Consider the following 18611-nt stretch of genomic DNA (forward strand, 5'->3'; position numbering starts at 1 on the left):
AGATAATGATTTAAGTAACAAAGCGTGATCAAGATCTTTTGAAGAGCAGAATTTCTGATAAAAATGTAAGGACGAAAATTTTAACAAAGACTAATAAAGACACTTGATACATATTGTCCAGCGTACTTATTTACAATATTTACATCATAAGAAGAGCTTGAATAACATTATCCTCATGCGTTATGCACCAGAGGACAAAACCAACAGATTAAATACTTGATCTTAAGGCAACAAAACGTACAGCAGAACTTAAATGTACTTCACTAGAGGCTTGACATCGTGAGGTCAACAGACTCGGACGTTGTGGAACAGAAATGACCTTTTCTTGAAATCGGTTTAATTAATTTCTGACCTAGCTGAAAGTGATTTGAGGGACGCTGTTGGTTGTATTTTTTGAATCAGAAAGCTTCATACAGTATATGTATTGGTCAGACCAATGTGAAAACGTGGTTACAAATTAAATGATAATAATCCTTCTTACTTCCATCCAGATATTAGATACATCTTTATTCTAGATTTAATTTATTGTAATTGCTAGTGTTACAAATATAGTTTGTCATTTGTTTCTAACATAAGAATACGGAGAATCTGCACTTCCCGCGGGTTGCCGCCATGTTGGAGCAGACCAGACTGTTCAACTGAAAAAGAATGAAAAGTGCCAAGACATGTTTTGCCAAATCAAACTGTCCAGATCTGTTCGCGTCATTACTCCTTCTCCCTAATAATATTTCAGTGTTACTAGTATAATAATGGGTTTAAAACTGGCTTTATTATTTACATTGATATTAATACAAAACAATAAAACATGTATTGCAATTTAAACTGAATACAGGACAAAAAGCACCACTAAGTGGCTGATATTGAGAATAAATCGCATTACAGAAGTTTTCTATCAGAGTGGATGAAGGAAGAACTCATCTCTAATGTTTGGTATAAATGTTAACATCTGCAGCAGCTATATCTCCAAGTGTAACAATTGTACTTTTATTGGTAGAAGGAAGGACTAAGTTTTGGTTTTAATTCAGTCATGATGAGACAGTTGTCACATTACCAAAGTAAGAAGCCATTCAAATGTTCCTGTAATGATCGGCAAAAATCCCAACAGGAACGGTTCCGCGGTGGGTCAGCGCTAAGTATAAGGACTTACAACATTCAAATCCGTGGTTTGATTTCTTGCCTTGGACAAAGCGCAGATAATCCATCATGTGGCATCGTATTAAACAACAACACCCAATAAAAACGAACTCTGGTGAATTTTTAATCTGGTTATTGTAATGTACTTATGAAAGGTCAGAACAGCAGCTCAGAAATAGATATTACAACAAAATTACGTTGTGCGCACAATAATTAATAACATTAAGAAATATTGCCATAATAATCAGTTCTGGCATGAGCTTTTATGTCACCTGTTTTAACCACTCGCACTAGTATACAGTAGGGTGTTGTCTGTCTGTCAGTCAGTCAGTAGACACAAAAATGACGTCACATAAGGGGCACTTAACGTTGCAATTTGTACTGCAGTAAAACGTGCGCATGCCATGAATCATGGAAAGAATTATACATTCTGTACGATACAACACAGCATGACATATGAACTCCAAAAGCAAGAAATAAAAATATTTGTTACTCTTAATTTTAGTTTTATTTACTCTTGAAACAGAACACTTTCGGGGACCGTGTGGAAGTACGTCTAAAGATTAAAAATTGTAACAACTGCTAACTATTGGCACTTTACTAGTAAAGCTTTTCTTCCTATTCTGAGAAACAAGAATGATACATTAATTATTAGAAAGAACTATGTTTTTTGTGTGAAGAGTGATACATTGTTGCACTGCAGGTATGTACTGCCATAAATACACTAAAAAATGCATTTTTAACCCAATTTTCCATAGATATTTGAGACAAAACACAATTTAATTAAGTAAACGGTAAATAAAATGAATGTTTGGTTTAGACTTAAATACTGTTATACTTCTTATATTTATGTAAGCTGGAAAGTTCCCACACACACACAACGTATTAGTAATTCAGTTAAAGACAAGTTTCTACTCTAGAGGGAGCTACAGAAAAATATTCTGTATGTCAACTAGTAATCAAACCGAAAACTGATTTTTTGTTTATTTTAGTTCACATTAAAAGTTACATTCTACGAAAAAATCTCATTATTGTGACTAGAAACTCCTAGAGCCCAAAGTGACCAAAATATTCACGTATACGTAATCACGCCATCAAATGAATAAATAATAGAATGTAATGTTGATTGCATATCTTTAACAGTGACATTGATACAAAGACTCGTAAAATAACGATTATTTGCCGAAAAGTCATCTATTATTATAATTCTAGAAAAGACTGTAATGGAAGTCAACTCCCTTTCATAGCAAAATGCATCACAAAGTTTAAGAAAAATTGATTTACTGATTACATTAGAAAAGGAGTCAAACTGGTTCTTAATTGTCATCTTTATCAAACGATCCAGAGAACTTTCAAAATAGATTTTCAAGAACATATGAAGAAAAAGGTCGCCATAATGTTCTGACAAATTTTCATTTTTACAGATTTCTTTTAATCTATTATTTAACCTTGATGACTGCAATACAATGAATTAATTTACTGGGAAAAGGAGAGGTAATATGTACAATAACAGTAATAACTCCGCCTTTGTACAACTTATTAAGACCACTGTATCTTCTTCCTCATCCTCCCCTTAAGCTTAAAGCCTGTCAGCTACATGACCCAACAAAACTTCGCCACACTTTCTTGTGCAGATATAATTCTCGTTCATGAACCTCCTCCTGTATTGTTCATCTATTTCCAATTGCTTGTTCAATATTTTGTCTCCATTCGATCATTGGTCTTCTTATGGCCTTCTTCCGATTGGTATCCAATCCATATGTTTCTTGGGTACATCTATTCATTCATTCACTTGGAATGCTCATGGTATTTCAACTGGCTGCTTTCTATAAGTTCCAGCAATGAGTCCACTTCAAAACTGTTCTTTATATTATTAATTTTAATTCTATCTCTATACGTAACTCCATATACGAATCTTAAGGCTGTCATCTCTGCAGCCTGTATTTTACTCTAGCTGGCCAATCTGTTTCGAGGCTATGCTTGGGTTTTTAGAGCAATTGTTAAATCCTCCAGCTGCTTGCTAGGCCTGCATTCAGACCGTCGTATCAAACACGGTATAATTATGCACCAGTTCCAGCTTGACTTTCAGGTTTACAGTGATGTTGACCAAACACATGTTCAGTGTGTTTAACTAGTTTCTCGATTCTGGGAAAGCAAGTTCAGAACCTGTTCGAGTTTTGAGTACCTATCATCACTAAAGGCTTTCGCCCCTTTAGTGCCCCAGAGAAACTTCATATGAAACTCTGTTCTAAACAAATCCAGCAATTGGTCATCATATTTTATGTTATGCATGTATGTTTTACACTTCTTCTGATATGTATCGATTTCCCTCACAACCGTCCTGCCCAACTCTAGATGATTCATCAGCATCTGAAGACCATAGTCTGCAGTTGTATATTCCCATGGCAACATCGCACTATTCACTGGTTGTGCGTCCTTGCAGTTTGTTTCTATTTCTGGAGGTTTCTCCGTTAGCTTACTTACCTTTAGATGGCGCTGTAGAACAGAGATCAGGCATATGATATAAGGTATACACGAGTTTAAGACTTCGGTTTCGGGATTTATCTCAAGAGATTTCAAAAATGGACGCATTTTGCTTTCATAAATGAAAGCATTCTCAGTGAAATTTTGACGTACTACTAACCACGTGTTTTGAAGTCGGGAAACCTGAAAAAAAAATTAAATATACTTAAATATATGTTTATTCAGAGCTACTAATAACTAACAAAAGTCAAAAGAGATGGCGCCAGCTTAGAAAGCTAACAGTGTTTTATGGATGATTTTAGTGTACACATTATTGCAAAAGGAACTCTCAATTATTTAAATCACTAGATGGCAGCACTAATATGTTAATTTTTCTTTCTTGTGAACTTGAACTATTGTTTTCCAGTACAATTAACTGTGACAGGTTGTTAGTTCTACATATTTTTAAAGAAGCAAAAAATGATTTATTAGTTTTCAAACTCTAGCAGCTGTTATTGAGTTTACAGTGTTTACATTTTCACATTTATATAGATGTTTGGAAATGACAATTTTATAGTTAGGAATTAAGACCACCAGATAAACTATGTTTAATCTGTGAACCGTATCTAGTAACGTATATTAACCGCAGGGCTTAATATAAGTCAATAACATAAGGGAAAACCAGTTGTGAAATGTGTTACAGAGGTCAGTAGGAAATTGACTTTGCTAACGACAGGCTATTTTCAAATAGGAACTGACATATATATATTACTGGAAAAAGTGAATGTAACACTTGCTTCAGTTATAGTTCCTTTATTATATTAGTTGAGAGGTCAACTTTTTGTGTGACCTCTTCCTGATCGGTGGAATTTCCATGGTCGAGTGTACTTACCAGAACATTAGCTGGAGTAATTCTCTAACAGTGAGTTTAAATAACAAGTAAATAATGCTCAACATTAAATAATTAGATAGCATACGAAACAAAACGTACCTGAGGCATCGAAAGACCTTTCATAATTCCTGAAAAGCCATATAGATTTCCTAAGGAGGTCTTACATTCAACCGCCACTCCGATCCATTTACTGACCAGCTCAGCTCTATCCAGGGGACCCTCCGTGGTCAAGATAGTTGCTGCTACTAGATATTTTAAGCATTCGGACCTGTTTAGCAACAACATATATATATATATTTCTGAAAATGTTTAATTTGACTTCCTTATTTACGTTAAATGTTAACGTTCTTTATTAGTTTTTATATATATATATTTATATACATTATCATCACGTGACTGTATGATCAGTTAGATCATCATTTCTAAGTTATTTCTTTAGCTTAGAAAATCTTCAGATACTTACCTTTCTATGAGGTCTATCCGCAGTTGTTCCCCTTGGGGTAAGGTTAACAGTTCCAAGCCATTTCTGACCCCTAGTCCTAGATCGTAATTATCAGTGTACTTAAATATATCAAAATCATTTTTGGTTAGATGAATGGCTAATGTCTTAGCTTCATTGTTCTTCAATAAGGTTGAAACTTTTACATTAGTCGAATTGTCAAATGGTTTACTTTCAGGAAGCAAGAGAACAGTAGAGAAAGTTGAGAGGCAGAATACCGAAGTGGGATTTTTATCAGGCACGGAAAATTTTCTTACGTAACCTTCATCACTGTTAGTCAGTTTTGCAGAGGGGATATCTTTTCCAGTCTGCTGAAATAAATGTGAAGTCATAGTTTCTGGTTTTACATTATGCTTTAGTACACTTGTTACATTGTTCATTGACTTACACTGAGTTGTGGATTTAGGAGGCAAAGTTTGAAATCTTTTTTCTGTCATTGTAATATCTTTCCCAAAAGAATCATATGACATTTTGGATGACAAGTTTCTTGGATTTTGAGCATACTTAATGGATGGAATGCGACTAGGTTTTGGAGGAGGATGGTCACTATTGACTAGCTCAGAATCTGGGCTTGGGATAGAAAATTTAGTTGGAGAGATTTTAGAGGAGCTCTCAAGGTCCTCAGTTTCAATAAGTAAGTGACTGCTTTTAGGGCTATATTTAGTCCATTCATTTGTAGAATCATGACGAATTCTTTCAGCATCTTCACTGTGTAGGCTCTGGGTTTGTTTGACAAATGCTGTGGAGGTTGATCCTTCATTAGAACTGATGGTAGCCAAGCAACGAGGATCAACAGAAGCAGTTCCATGCATATATAGAGGAGTTTTCTTTGGAGGTAAGCAAGGGGCTTCGTCAGAACTTTCGTTCTCCTTTGAGAAATTAATTAAATTTCCTTCAGAATTTTGGCACGACGTTCGCGTCACTGGGTGAGTAAGTACTGCTTCAGAAGCCGAAGAAAGATACATCTTAGTCTCCATCATGTTCCTTACTAACTCGTAGATGGAGTCATAGTTTGCATCAGCAAATCTGTATGAAAGCTTGTGGAAATGTTCGACCTGTAAATGTAGTCTGATTTAATATCCACAAAACGTATCATAATAATCACATTTTGAACTGATAAGACTAATAAAGTAAGAAAAAAACATTTCTACATCTAACCATTTCATGATAACACAAACAAGCGATCTACAGCTACACTTTTGTGTTCACGGAAAAATTAGTAAAGCTATCTGTCGCCGTCCCTAATTTTTAACTACTGACCAGAAGGACCCTACAGTGCCCTACAACTCACGCTGATGGATTGACTGTCACTCGTACAAAGCCTATTTTGTGGTATCGTAGGGATTCGAACCGGTCGTGCCAACTCCAACATCATAACTCGTGCATAAAATAGGCAATCGTAACTTTGATTTCTGATCTTAATAAAAAAGCAAGAAGTTTTAGATCGTTTTTGGTTGTAAGTAAAATCATGTATCTCCACTGCTCGGGTGACGAACGGGTGCTCCAACTTCTCTAAGTCAATGCCTGGTAAGGACAAGTTAATACCTGTTAACAACTTTAAGGGTGACACACACTACTGTCCACGGTTCACCATGTACATTTCAGAAATTGTTCCATTTGAAGCCCTAATATATTTTCTGGGGGTAATACCCCTGATCCCTATATAAATACCATATTTAGATCTCGCATGAGCTTTAACCTTACCAGATAGCCCATGCTTCCTCCGCCTGCATCAAGATCTATTTGGATTTCCTCAATAATTCCTTTTTAACTTTTCTGATGCAGTTATCTTCGTGTTTCATGGTTACCATATTACGTAAGGTTTATTACCAGATTAGTGAGGTTTAAATTACTAATATATATTTTCATCTTCATGATATTTATTTTAAGTTGTGTAGGGATATTTACGAGATTATTTCAAAATTGCAACTGTAAGTATACATGTTTGTATATTTAATAAATGTTTTACTCCGTAATCATCATCTATCTAACTATGCATCTAACATTTAAACATCAAAAAAGCACACTTGGAAATCTGCATACCAACCTTGTCGATTACAAAATGCAGTGGCTGATCATTCCACCGACTTGTTAAGACGTAGCTTCCAGCTCGAGAGTTACAATCTCGAATAAGAAAATCGCCATTTTTAACGATTAGTTGGTCTGCCTTTTGGCGCGAAATAGGCCCATGGTACCACGTGTAGCTATGTAAGTTACCATTAATGGTGTTATGGTCTGACTTGGCATCTTTGTAAGGGTATACAGCTTCTATGCCATGGTAACCAATCTTCTGTAAAAAATTAAAACATATTATCTATCATTATGACGTAAAAGTTAATAGTATTAGTGAAACGAATATAATAGTTGTTACTGTTTCTTAAAACGTACCCTTACAAGATCAAAGGACGAGCTAAAAGAGAAGTTAATGTATTTCAAAGATTTATAGGTTACATTATTACGTGTTAGGCTTAACTACTGATGAGTCCTACCTAATTTTTTCGAATATTTAAAGTTTATTCAATAATACAAGCTAGCCATAACTATAATTTCGTAGCTACACATTGTAAGAAGTGTAAATACATTCAAACATAAAGAAAGATACACTACTCAACACTCAGGATCTCATACATTGTTTTAAAGTAAGTGAAGGGGGCCACAAAATTATCATAAAATGAAGAAAAAAAAAGACGTAAGGACGTTAGAGCACTAAAAGAGTGGTCGTGCTTTTGGGTCGTTTTTGCATCATCAAGTTTCTAACGTTATTAATTGAGCTGAGCTTGAAAGATCTGGTTAACAACCAAAATACAGTTAATGAACTCCTGAAGTTTCTTTTTTGTACAGACAATTTCACCCAAATAATGAATCTGTGCATTCTAATAACTAGTAATCTTTATTTTTATTGTAAATTGTTTTCGACGTTACACGCTCCTAGTTAGTTTGCTACATAAAATTAGCTTCATTATTTCTCCTGTTACTTTTCAGTTCCTATCTATGTAATTCTCTTGCTTTGGTGTGTAGTTATTGATAATCGCTGGAGAACTAAGGTGAGAGACAACTTCACAAAGATTCTAGTAATTGCAGAGAAATGTCTTCGCCCAAATTCTCCATAAAAACACTCTTCATCAGTTTAGTAGCGAATATTTTTGTCAACACATAACTGATAATATAAGCACCTTACAAAAGAGTAAGGTGTGACTTATTAGCAGAAAAATCTAAATAAAAGTCAAAATTATTTTAACTTATTCTACATATTATGGTTCGTAAATGGTAACAAGAATCTAATATATATACAGAGGCCCCTTTTTTTCTGTTAATAAATATATTTAATAAACCAAATATTCGGTGTTTACCAAAAGATGGCGAAGCATAAGAAATCAATAGACCTAAAATTTGGGATAAGAATCACGTAAACTACAGCTTGTTTGTTTTCACATGCTTCTTAATATGCCCACTTCGGATTCAGAATTATAGGTGTGTAAAAATAGCATTTCAAATCTATCATTTGTCTCCCAAGATTCACTGCCCAAGATGCCTGTCGGAAAATACCATAACTCATCAGTTAAGGTACGTGAGGAGAAAAAAACATCGACAGCTTGGGCAGTTTTCATCAGAAATTTTAGGCCTACTGATATTTAATAAAAACATAATTGAAAATATTTTATAAACTAAAAGAACTGATATTGAACTGCTGATTGATAGTATCAAAAACCAGCGTTTTTATTCCGTAACTCCGGCATATTAACGGTTTGTATTAATATTACAAGAGTTTATGTTTTGCAATACTTTTCAACATTTTGTATCACACGAGTTTTAGTTAGTAATTTGTAGTGTCTACCAAATTACTTCCACGTCTTTATGATTTTATAATTTTAAAGCAAGTACCTTTTGTTTTCATATTATAAATATTCGAAAAAAACTCCTTTGAACATTTACTTTATTTAAGTGTACACGGAACATTATTTCATTTCTTCTTCACTTACCTTGTTTGTTTACAAACTAATTTATTCACATAAAAACTATTCTTTGATGGAAAAACACAGTATTAACTAAAACAAAATTACAAAACTAGCCTTTTCATTACAGGTTTGGCTCTCCCCATTCACCTCCCTCAACAATCTTGATTGGTAGCCTAAAACCTTACATAATGCCAACCATTCATACTTGATAACATAAAATATGGATTTTTTTTTATTACAGATTCAAAAAGGCTTAAATGAAAAACAAGATGGATAATTTATAAAATCCTCATCGAATTTCTGTAACGAAAAACTATCGCCTCCCGTACACTAATCAGTTTCTAAAAATATGTCTAGACATATATGCATTATTTAGGCTATTCAACTGCTATATTATTGTACCTAACTATTTAAAAAAGTATTGTCTTCGTACCTAGTCTTTCAGATGTGCCAGTTGTTTTGTCCAAATGACGGAAATAAATATATTTCAAACGATTAAATAACCGTTTTACACAACTAAAAAACGAACGCTAAAAGGTCTGTTAAAATTTACAACAATACTTTTTGAAAGCAACGTAAAGCCGTTTTTAAAGTAATTCTACCATATTTAGAGCAATGAACGTGAGTATACTTCGTAAATACAGCAATTGTTTTAAGCCACTGGTTTAGATAACAGGAAAATGCAATAAATAAACGACCCCTTGGTGAGAATTATCTCACTCCTACCATTGTTCAAGACACAACCACCCACGTACCAGTTTTTTTTTATCCGCCTACAGCATGTGTCTTGATATACAGGGTGGGTTATAAGTTTACCGAAATAATTTTCAGCTTACCTCTCTCTTATTATATTTTTTTAAATTCTTGTTTGTTTCTCGCATCTCCTTATTATGGGTGCGTTTTCTGACTGCTGAAATGACCCATAGACTTATCAAAGGTTAAAGGGTTTTGTGCTGAAGGCGTGGCGGAGATGGAGGACAGCGATGGTGCTACTATGTGTAAATCAGGAATGCAAACACTTTTAATCTTCATGTGGTTATAGTGACAACACGCTACATTTTCTATATTACACACCTGATTGGTTTATTAATTGAGTAAATGAATTTAGGCCGCACCCTTTATTTGTATCCAATATCTTTGCGTAAATCAACGTCAGAAAGATAATTTCGTGTTCTGTGTTTGTCTTCTGTGGGGTTATTTTCGTCTGCAGAGCTTTCCTACATTTCTAAAAATTATTCAATATTTCTTTTAAATCTATACATTTATAGTCTATTCCCACTCTTAGATATCATAAAACGTCTTTCCTGTACATGATTTTTTACACGATTTGTAACACTTTACACGACTTGAAAAACATCATGACATGTATGAAAATCACTGTGTTGGTACATCATATTACATGGTATCGCTCTTCACTTTGTGATCCAGTTTCTACGTGCTTTCTAACGGTGAACTAAAACATTTCCATCAAACTCGACTGAATTTTCATGATTATTTTGCTTTATTTTCACGAAATATTTAGAAAGACAGATTCTACCATTTACCTGTGCTTTGTCATATTGCTGTAAGCTATATTTTTATTGTGGTAATTTTGTTTGTTAGGAAGAGGGAGCTGCAGGTCGTAGTGACGTTACGATCAGATACTTCTAGAAAATTCTAGCAGATTTGACGTCAGGCTTTCTAGTACATTCAAGGGTAGATTATAAATACGAGATAGTTCTGAAGATAGTAGATGTTTTAATATAGTAAAATCGTTTCTAGCTAGAAGAGCGAATTAATCAGTGTTTCTTTTTTTTTGTTTTTCTTGTTTCAGTCGTGAAGTGATACAAATAAGTTTATTCTTTACGCTAGTCTAGTACAGTTAGCAGTTGATGTTGCTTGTAAACATGGCCTAAAGCTATGTATAGTGAAGGCTGTTTGTTAAGAAAGAAAAACTAATTTTTTATCGTTTACGTAAGCTGGACTTTGAATTATTTTCACCAAATAATTTAAAAGAACCGTCAGCGAAAAAACAACATTACAGCAATGTTATTTGTTTTGCAATCACAACAGCATTTTTACTAGAATTAATGCGCACATGATGCGATGTATATGTTCTATTTCTTTATTCTGTTATTGTCTTTTGACTTCATTTCTTGATAGCAATTTAAACACTAGCCGAGGAAGGGCCTTGGTCCTAAACGTTATCATTTCAAAATAAATGTATAGTATTTTTCCATTTGCTGTTTATTTTTGATGGTTAACAATTTTTAGAAATCTATTGTAATATCTATGCAAACTTTCCCAGTTTATTTTTGTTTAACGCCATATATTGTCACTCTGGTGTTTAATTAGAGAAATACACGAAAGAGCCAGTAAATAAATATCAGACTTGTATTTTCCCCGACGCAAATGATTTCAAAACAATATCACATAAAGTGAAATAAAGATTTATCGTCTTTATATTTTCTTCTTATCATTATCTTTTGTGTCTATACTATTTCTAAGATAATGATCTGTCTCCATTACTTTGAAAGATCAGTCTTAACAAAACAAACATTGCATGTTTCTCTAAGTTTAAGCCTCGAAAGAACACAATGCATTACTTGCATTATATATATTAAGGCAATCATTGACGAGCTCTTCTACATTTTACATTGGTCTAACGGCTCTAAAATAAATAAAACTTAAGAAAAAAAGGAGCCAATTTCTTAAAATTACGTTCAAGTGAGCTTATCGCCTAATAAACACGATAAACTTCTGCTTCACTATGAATGCTGTAAATTTTACTTTTAGTTTATTTATTCTTTTCATAGACTAGTATCTTAACACCTAATGAACTGAGAATGGACACCTGGTAAAGTTGAAAGTAAACTTATAAGTGGAGTATAATATTCCATGTTTGGATAACGTCTCAGAATATCTAGGATCTGACTCACAAACACCTGTTTTCTACGCGTTAATATTTTCTGCTGTTTTATTTGAGCTTCGAATGTTAAGAGATTGGTAATAGTTTGAACTTTTCTATGTAACTATCCTTGTTTTCAATGCCGAGTATCATATCCACACACTGAATGTATTATTTGTAGCAATTACAAACACCACGTGTTTGTTTTGTTTAAGCGAAAAGCTGCGCAATTGAAAATATCTACTGTGCTCCCTGCAGGGATCGAACCTCAAATATTAGAGCTATGAGCTCTTAGGTTTACCACTGTGTAACCGGGAGGGGGTGGGCGTGTGTTTTCTATTATGTTTGTATTTGTAATTGTACTATATATACTGTCAACAGTTGAAAACAAAATGACTTTTTTTTTACTGTGATTTATATTTTATGTCACTTCACCGACCAATGAAACAAGACGTAGACTAGCCTTTTCAATCTTTAACTGCATGTTACACTGCTACATCTTCCTTTCGCGTGGAGTAGTGATTCGATTCTACAAAAACTATTCTGATTCACTGTCTTCTTTTAGTGCATTTAAATATTCAAACATCTATTGTGTTTTAACGATGACACTTTTACAAACTGGTAAAAAGGATACAGTAAAAATACGAGATGGAGAAATGTCTCGTGAAGACAGGACTTTAACCACTATTTTGGTATTTCCTCGCGCTGGTGAAGGGTTAGGGAACGATTCAATATGTTAATCTGTATATGTAGGAACTTAAAAACAGCTCTTACTATCTAAGAAAGAAAGAAAGACTTACTATAGAACGTGTCGTTAATCTGGATGATCATGTATTACGATAACTCATGTGCTTAAACGCAATGATAATGTATTACGTTAACTCGTGTGTTTAAACTCAATGATCATGTGTTAAGACAATTCGTGTGTTTAAACTCAGTGATCATGTGTTACGATAACTCGTGTGTTTAAACTCAATGATCATGTGTTACGACAATTCGTGTGTTTAAACTCAGTGATCATGTGTTACGATAACTCGTTTGTTTAAACTCAATGATCATGTGTTACGACAATTCGAGTGTTTAAACTCAGTGATCATGTGTTACGATAACTCGTGTGTTTAATCTGAATGATCATGTGTTACTATAACTCGTGTATTTAATCTGAATGATCATGTCTTACTATAACTCGTGTGTTTAATCTGAATGACCATAAAAACATGTGTTATGATAACTCGTGTGTTTAAACTGAATGATCATAAGAACTTGTGTTACTACAACACTTGTGTTTGTACTAGGTGATCATACTATGTATATGAGGAAAAATGTGTTATTCGAAGACTCGTGTTTAACTTGGTTATTATACTAATTGCGAGAGAAAGACGTGTGTTAGTGTAACATGGTAAAATATACCGAAGTTTTATCTCGCATATCTTTGAGTTGAAAAATCCGATGTCAATTCATTAGTTTGCAAATTGATAGCAAAACGAAATATTTTCCAAGTGGGAACACGTTAAAGTAAATAAAATCAAAGTTATGTCAGTTAATAATGCTTTTATTTATTTAGAAGATAATGTAAATATTTTATTATTTTTCACACCTGGTGTAGTTTGTGAAATAATGTCACAGCCATCTTCACTTGATTCGGACCAACAGCCAACAATACTACTATTCACCTCCACTTGAACGGACCAACAGCCAACAATACTACTATTCACCTCCACTTGAACGGACCAACAGCCAACAATACTATTATTCACCTCCACTTGAACGAACCAACAGCCAACAATACTACTATTCACCTCCACTTGAACGAACCAACAGCCAGCAATACTACTATTCACCTCCACTTGAACGGACCAGCAGTCAACAGTACTACTATATACCTCCACATGAACGGACCAACAGCCAACAATACTACTATTCACCTCCACTTGAACAAACCAGCAATCAACAATACTACTATATACCTCCACTTGAACGGACCAACAGCCAACAATACTACTATTCACCTCCATTTGAACGAACCAACAGCCAACAATACTACCATTCACCTCCACTTGAACGAACCAACAGCCAACAATATTACAATTCACCTCCACTTGAACGAACCAACAGCCAACAATATTACAATTCACCTCCACTTGAACGAACCAACAGCCAACAACACTTCTATTTCCATTATTCCTAAATAGTAATTTAAAGGAGGGGATTGGGGATACGAAATTTCAACCTACGATCCGACCACATAAACATGCTTCAGGGGATTCCTGCATGTTCGTTGCAGTTAATTTGGGAAATAAAACGCGGAAAAAAATACCACACATCCTACACATCATAGCCCTACCCTAATAATAACGGCTTACCGATGAGATTCCGGGACAGCTGGAGCAGATGGTAGACTTATTTTCTTTTGTCAAGGTTGACGCTAGGGGGCTTCTGCAATATATGTATATATATATGAACATTTAATTAACAAAAAAATGAACCAATAACAATAATTATTGTTTTAATACCAACAGTAGAATTCTGTGTTTATTAGAGTATAAACATACGTCACCTGCTAGTGTTTGTGACGCTAGAGTGTGACGTATGGCAGGTGTTATTTGATTAAATAAGAAGGTAGGTTACAGATATCAACAAGTCGCAGTTTCGGTGTTTTGTCGGGAAAAGGAAACGACTGACAATGGTAAATAAAAATGTTTTTGTTAATCAGTAGTAAGGCTTTAACACATCTTTCTTTACTGGCCGTCCCTAAAATCAGGTTTCGATACTCGTGGTGGGTACAGCATAACCCACTGTGTAACCTTGTGCTTAACAAAAATAAACAATCTAACTTTATTGGCACTAACTGCGGGTTTCTAGTGTTTGTTTGTGGTTTAGCGCAAAGCTATACAATGGGCTATCTGTGTTCTTCTCACCATGGTTATTGAAACCCGGTTTCTAGCGGGTTTCCAGTGAGAATAACTTAATAATTTTTTGTTTACAAAATCCTTCTTAGAATGATATTTTTACAGCAAAATAATGTCTTTTGACATCGTTTTTGTTTCAAGGTATATTTACCTCCAAGCATTACTTTAGTAACAGGCTGACCGACAACAAAAATCTAATTAAAACCTATATTGCCCCCCAGTGGCACAGCGGTATGTCTACGGACTTACAACGCTAGAATCCGGGTTTCGATACCCTTGGTGGGCAGAGCACAGATAGCCCACTGTGTAGCTTTGTGCTTAATTACAAACAAAACCTATATTTTTTATGTCATCAAAACTTTGAAGAAAATAGCTTTCTTTAAATCTATGTAAACAAATGTTAACCCAGTGAAAAAAAAAGGAAAAAACTCGGTCAGGAAATATCTCTGGTGAATAGTGTAGAAATAAGTACAAACTATTAACTGGTCAAAAAAATAACAGCGAGTTAAGGCACCAAACAATGTACTAACGTTTCACAGCTAACCCTTGTACGCAAATTATTTGGTTTTTGAATTTCGCGCAAAGCTACACGAGGGCTATCTGCGCTAACCGTCTATAATTTAGCAGTGAAATACTAGAGAGAAGGCAGCTAGTCATCACCACCAACTCTTGGGTTACTCTTTACCAACGAATAGTGGAATTGATTATCACATTCTAACGCCCTTACGGCTAAAAGGACGAGCATGTTTAAGTGGGACGAGGATTTGAGCCCGTGACCTTCAGATTGCGAGTCAAGCGTCCTAACCACCTGGCCATTCCGGGCCATTCTCCTCTTTTGTTTTGTTTTTCCTACAGGGTATCCGAAAATTATGTTACAAACTTAAACTTCGACAAGACAGTGACAGTTACAAACTGACGGTTTGTGCTGGATAATTTATTTGTTTGTTTTAGAGTAAAGCCACAATGAGCCATCTGCTGTGTCCACCACAGAGAATTGAACCCCGGATTTTAGCGTTGTAAGTCCGTAACTTACCGCTGTCTCACCGAGGGACATGGCAGATGGAGGACAAATGTATGCAGCGGTATGTCTGCGGACTTAAACTTTAAAATCCGGGTTTCGATACCCATGGTGGACAGAGCACAGATAGCCCATTGTGTAGCTTTGTACTTAATTACAAACTCCATACCTAAACTTATGCCACAAGATTATTAAAAATATACATACCTCTCCGACATCTTTGAAACTTTGGGAGGATTTTTCTGGTCATGACAGTTTTCAGATGAAATTTCCAAGATAGGCGATGTTTTTCCTGATTCATTTTTACTGAAATTTTCAAATCCATTTATCTTTGTATCGGTACCGTTCTTCATCTGCTCATTTTTGTTGATCAGGTCATTCGTTTGGACTTTGACAGAAGTTTTATCGTATTTTGCCTTTATGCTGTCAGAAGATGACTCATTAAAGTTTAAATAAATTGTTTGTTGTTCCTCTTGAGTGGCTTTTTTGTTTACGTTCATAAATGATTCTCTTTGTAAAGAAGAAATATTTGTAGAGTTTAAGTGTTGTTGTTGTTGACAATGTTTGCTAATCAGAGATCTTCTAGGTAAAGAGGGTACGTTATCCAAAGATGTCTTTGGATTGGCTTCTACTTTCTCAAAGCTTGAAGACGTTTTGACAGGTAGAGGAGGGGGAACAACATTACATTGATCTTGTGGATTCCCTACTCTGTCCGTATTATCTGAGTCTTTAAGCAGGTAAAGGGCATTACTCGAAAATGGCTCTTGGTCTTGTCCAACTGTTCTGCTAGAAGATGTCTTTGGTAAGGTTGACGTGTTATTGTAGGTTGCACAAGTGTCTTGTCCGATAACGTGACTATTTATATAAGAAGATTTTCTGTGTAAAGGAGAAATATTACAGGTTTTCTGATGCTCTTCACTGAACTCTTTTACACCTGATGTTGATCTTCGAGGTGAAGAAAGAGAATAGTTCCCTGTTTGATTACTCTCTTTCATTGAATTCCATGAAGCTCTGTTCTGATGTCCTCTTGAAGTCCAACTTTCCCTTGGACTGCTGTCACAGGAGCGGCTTTTTCTGATACTATTTTTCAGTCCAGATTTATTTTGACGACCTAGAAACCAACATTTTTTTCATCTTTGAATAAGTTACTTAAAGGGTCTTTCAACTTTCAAATGAATTGAAACTTATGTTTGTAGAAATATGTTATTTTCAAGGGTTAAGCAAAAAGTTAAAGTTTAAGAAAACATATTCTATGAAACTAACAATAATTTAGGTTCATTAACTAGTAACAAACACTACAGCGCAGATCTTTATCAAATCTGAAGTTACAAACGTATTAAGGAAAACACTACCAAAGCCTAAACACTCTTTCATGAACAACGCTATACTACTTAGTAAACTGTGTGTCTAGGAAAACATGTATATGTACAAGTGTTTGTGTGTAGTAAAGATAAAAAAATATTTACGTATTATTATTTATATTCAGTCAAAGTAATACCATTCATTCGTTTTATATATTAGGCTTAACCTGTGGGATAGCAGATATATCTCAAAGTGAGTGGAAATAGACGCAAAAGTTGCCTTAATCAGTTTCCATGTTAACATTAAATAAAGAACAATCTTAACCAAATACTTCTTTACAATAAGCTCTCAACTACATTTTTGTACTACTGAAAGTACAACATAACAATAAAACTACAATAATTCATAACTAACACAAATACTCTTTAAAATATCCAGCAAACATAAATATAAGAACTGAGACTAACAACAACTGAACGTAAATACAAAATTTGAACCTATTAGCTACTAGATACATATTCGAACAAAATATGTTGATAAATAAACATAGATGCAGTAATAATATAACAAAGAGCAAAGACAGATGCAAACACCAAATCTAAAGGTCACTAAACAGATATAAGACATATATAAAATAATTAAATCTAATAGTTACTAAACAGATACAAGAATGGAATGTAAGACACATATATGATATGATTAAATCTAGTAGTTACTAAACATAGATACCAGAATGAAATCTAAGAAATATATAAAATAATTAAATCTAATATTTACTAAACAGATACCAGAATGAAATCTAAGAAATATATAAAATAATTAAATCTAATATTTACTAAACAGATACAAGAATGAAATATGAGACATACATAAAACAATTAAATTTAATAGTCACTAAACTAAACCAGAAATGAGTTTAATAGTTAGTAAGTATAGACATAACAATTACACCTAATAGTCAATAAACATAGACATAACAATTAAATCTAATGGTGAATAAACATAGACATAACACTTAAATCTAATGGTCAATAAACATAGATAAAAGATTTCAATCTAATGGCCATTATACATAGATGAAATATAAAAATCTAACAGCCAGCAAATGTAGATACAACAATTCAGTCTAACTGCCAGCAAATATAGATACAACAATTCAGTCTAACTGCCAGCAAATGTAGATACAACAATTCAGTCTAACTGCCAGCAAATGTAGATACAACAATTCAGTCTAACTTCCAGCAAATGTAGATACAACAATTCAGTCAAACTGCTAGCAAATGTAGATACAACAATTCAGTCTAACTGCCAGCAAATGTAGATACAACAATTCAATCTAACAGCCAGCAAATGTAGATACAACAATTCAGTCTAACTTCCAGCAAATGGAAATACAACAATTCAATCTAACTGCCAGCAAATGTAGATACAACAATTCATTCTAACAGCCAGCAAATGTAGATACAACAATTCAGTCTAACTGCCAGCAAATGTAGATACAACAATTCAGTCTAACTGCCAGCAAATGTAGATACAACAATTCATTCTAAC

The 18611-nt window shown here is 34.1% G+C and overlaps 1 protein-coding gene across 1 annotated transcript; it reads right to left on the reverse strand.

The window, feature by feature from the left end:
• Positions 1-2104: 2104 nt before the first annotated feature.
• On the reverse strand, positions 2105-16864 carry LOC106461552 (breast cancer anti-estrogen resistance protein 3 homolog). The gene is made up of 6 exons (XM_022388544.1): positions 15966-16864; positions 14195-14267; positions 7036-7278; positions 4953-6043; positions 4589-4757; positions 2105-3801 (listed from the first exon to the last, which is right to left on the reverse strand). The coding sequence occupies exons 1-6, from the start codon at positions 16751-16753 to the stop codon at positions 3262-3264; spliced, it is 2904 nt and encodes a 967-aa protein (XP_022244252.1). The 5' UTR covers positions 16754-16864; the 3' UTR covers positions 2105-3261.
• Positions 16865-18611: the final 1747 nt, after the last annotated feature.

Source organism: Limulus polyphemus, unplaced genomic scaffold, assembly GCF_000517525.1.
Source record: "Limulus polyphemus unplaced genomic scaffold, Limulus_polyphemus-2.1.2 Scaffold984, whole genome shotgun sequence".
Lineage (NCBI taxonomy): Eukaryota > Metazoa > Arthropoda > Merostomata > Xiphosura > Limulidae > Limulus > Limulus polyphemus.

Bases quoted from the DNA above. Each gene is read 5' to 3' on its own strand.
- LOC106461552 (XM_022388544.1), bottom strand. From the start codon at position 16,753: ATGAAAGAGAGTAATCAAACAGGGAACTATTCTCTTTCTTCACCTCGA. The intron at 14,268-15,965 runs GTATGTATATTT...CATATATTGCAG, and splicing joins GTTTCAAAGATGTCGGAGAG to AAGCCCCCTAGCGTCAACCT. The intron at 7,279-14,194 runs GTAAGCCGTTAT...AATTTTTTACAG, and splicing joins GCTGTCCCGGAATCTCATCG to AAGATTGGTTACCATGGCAT.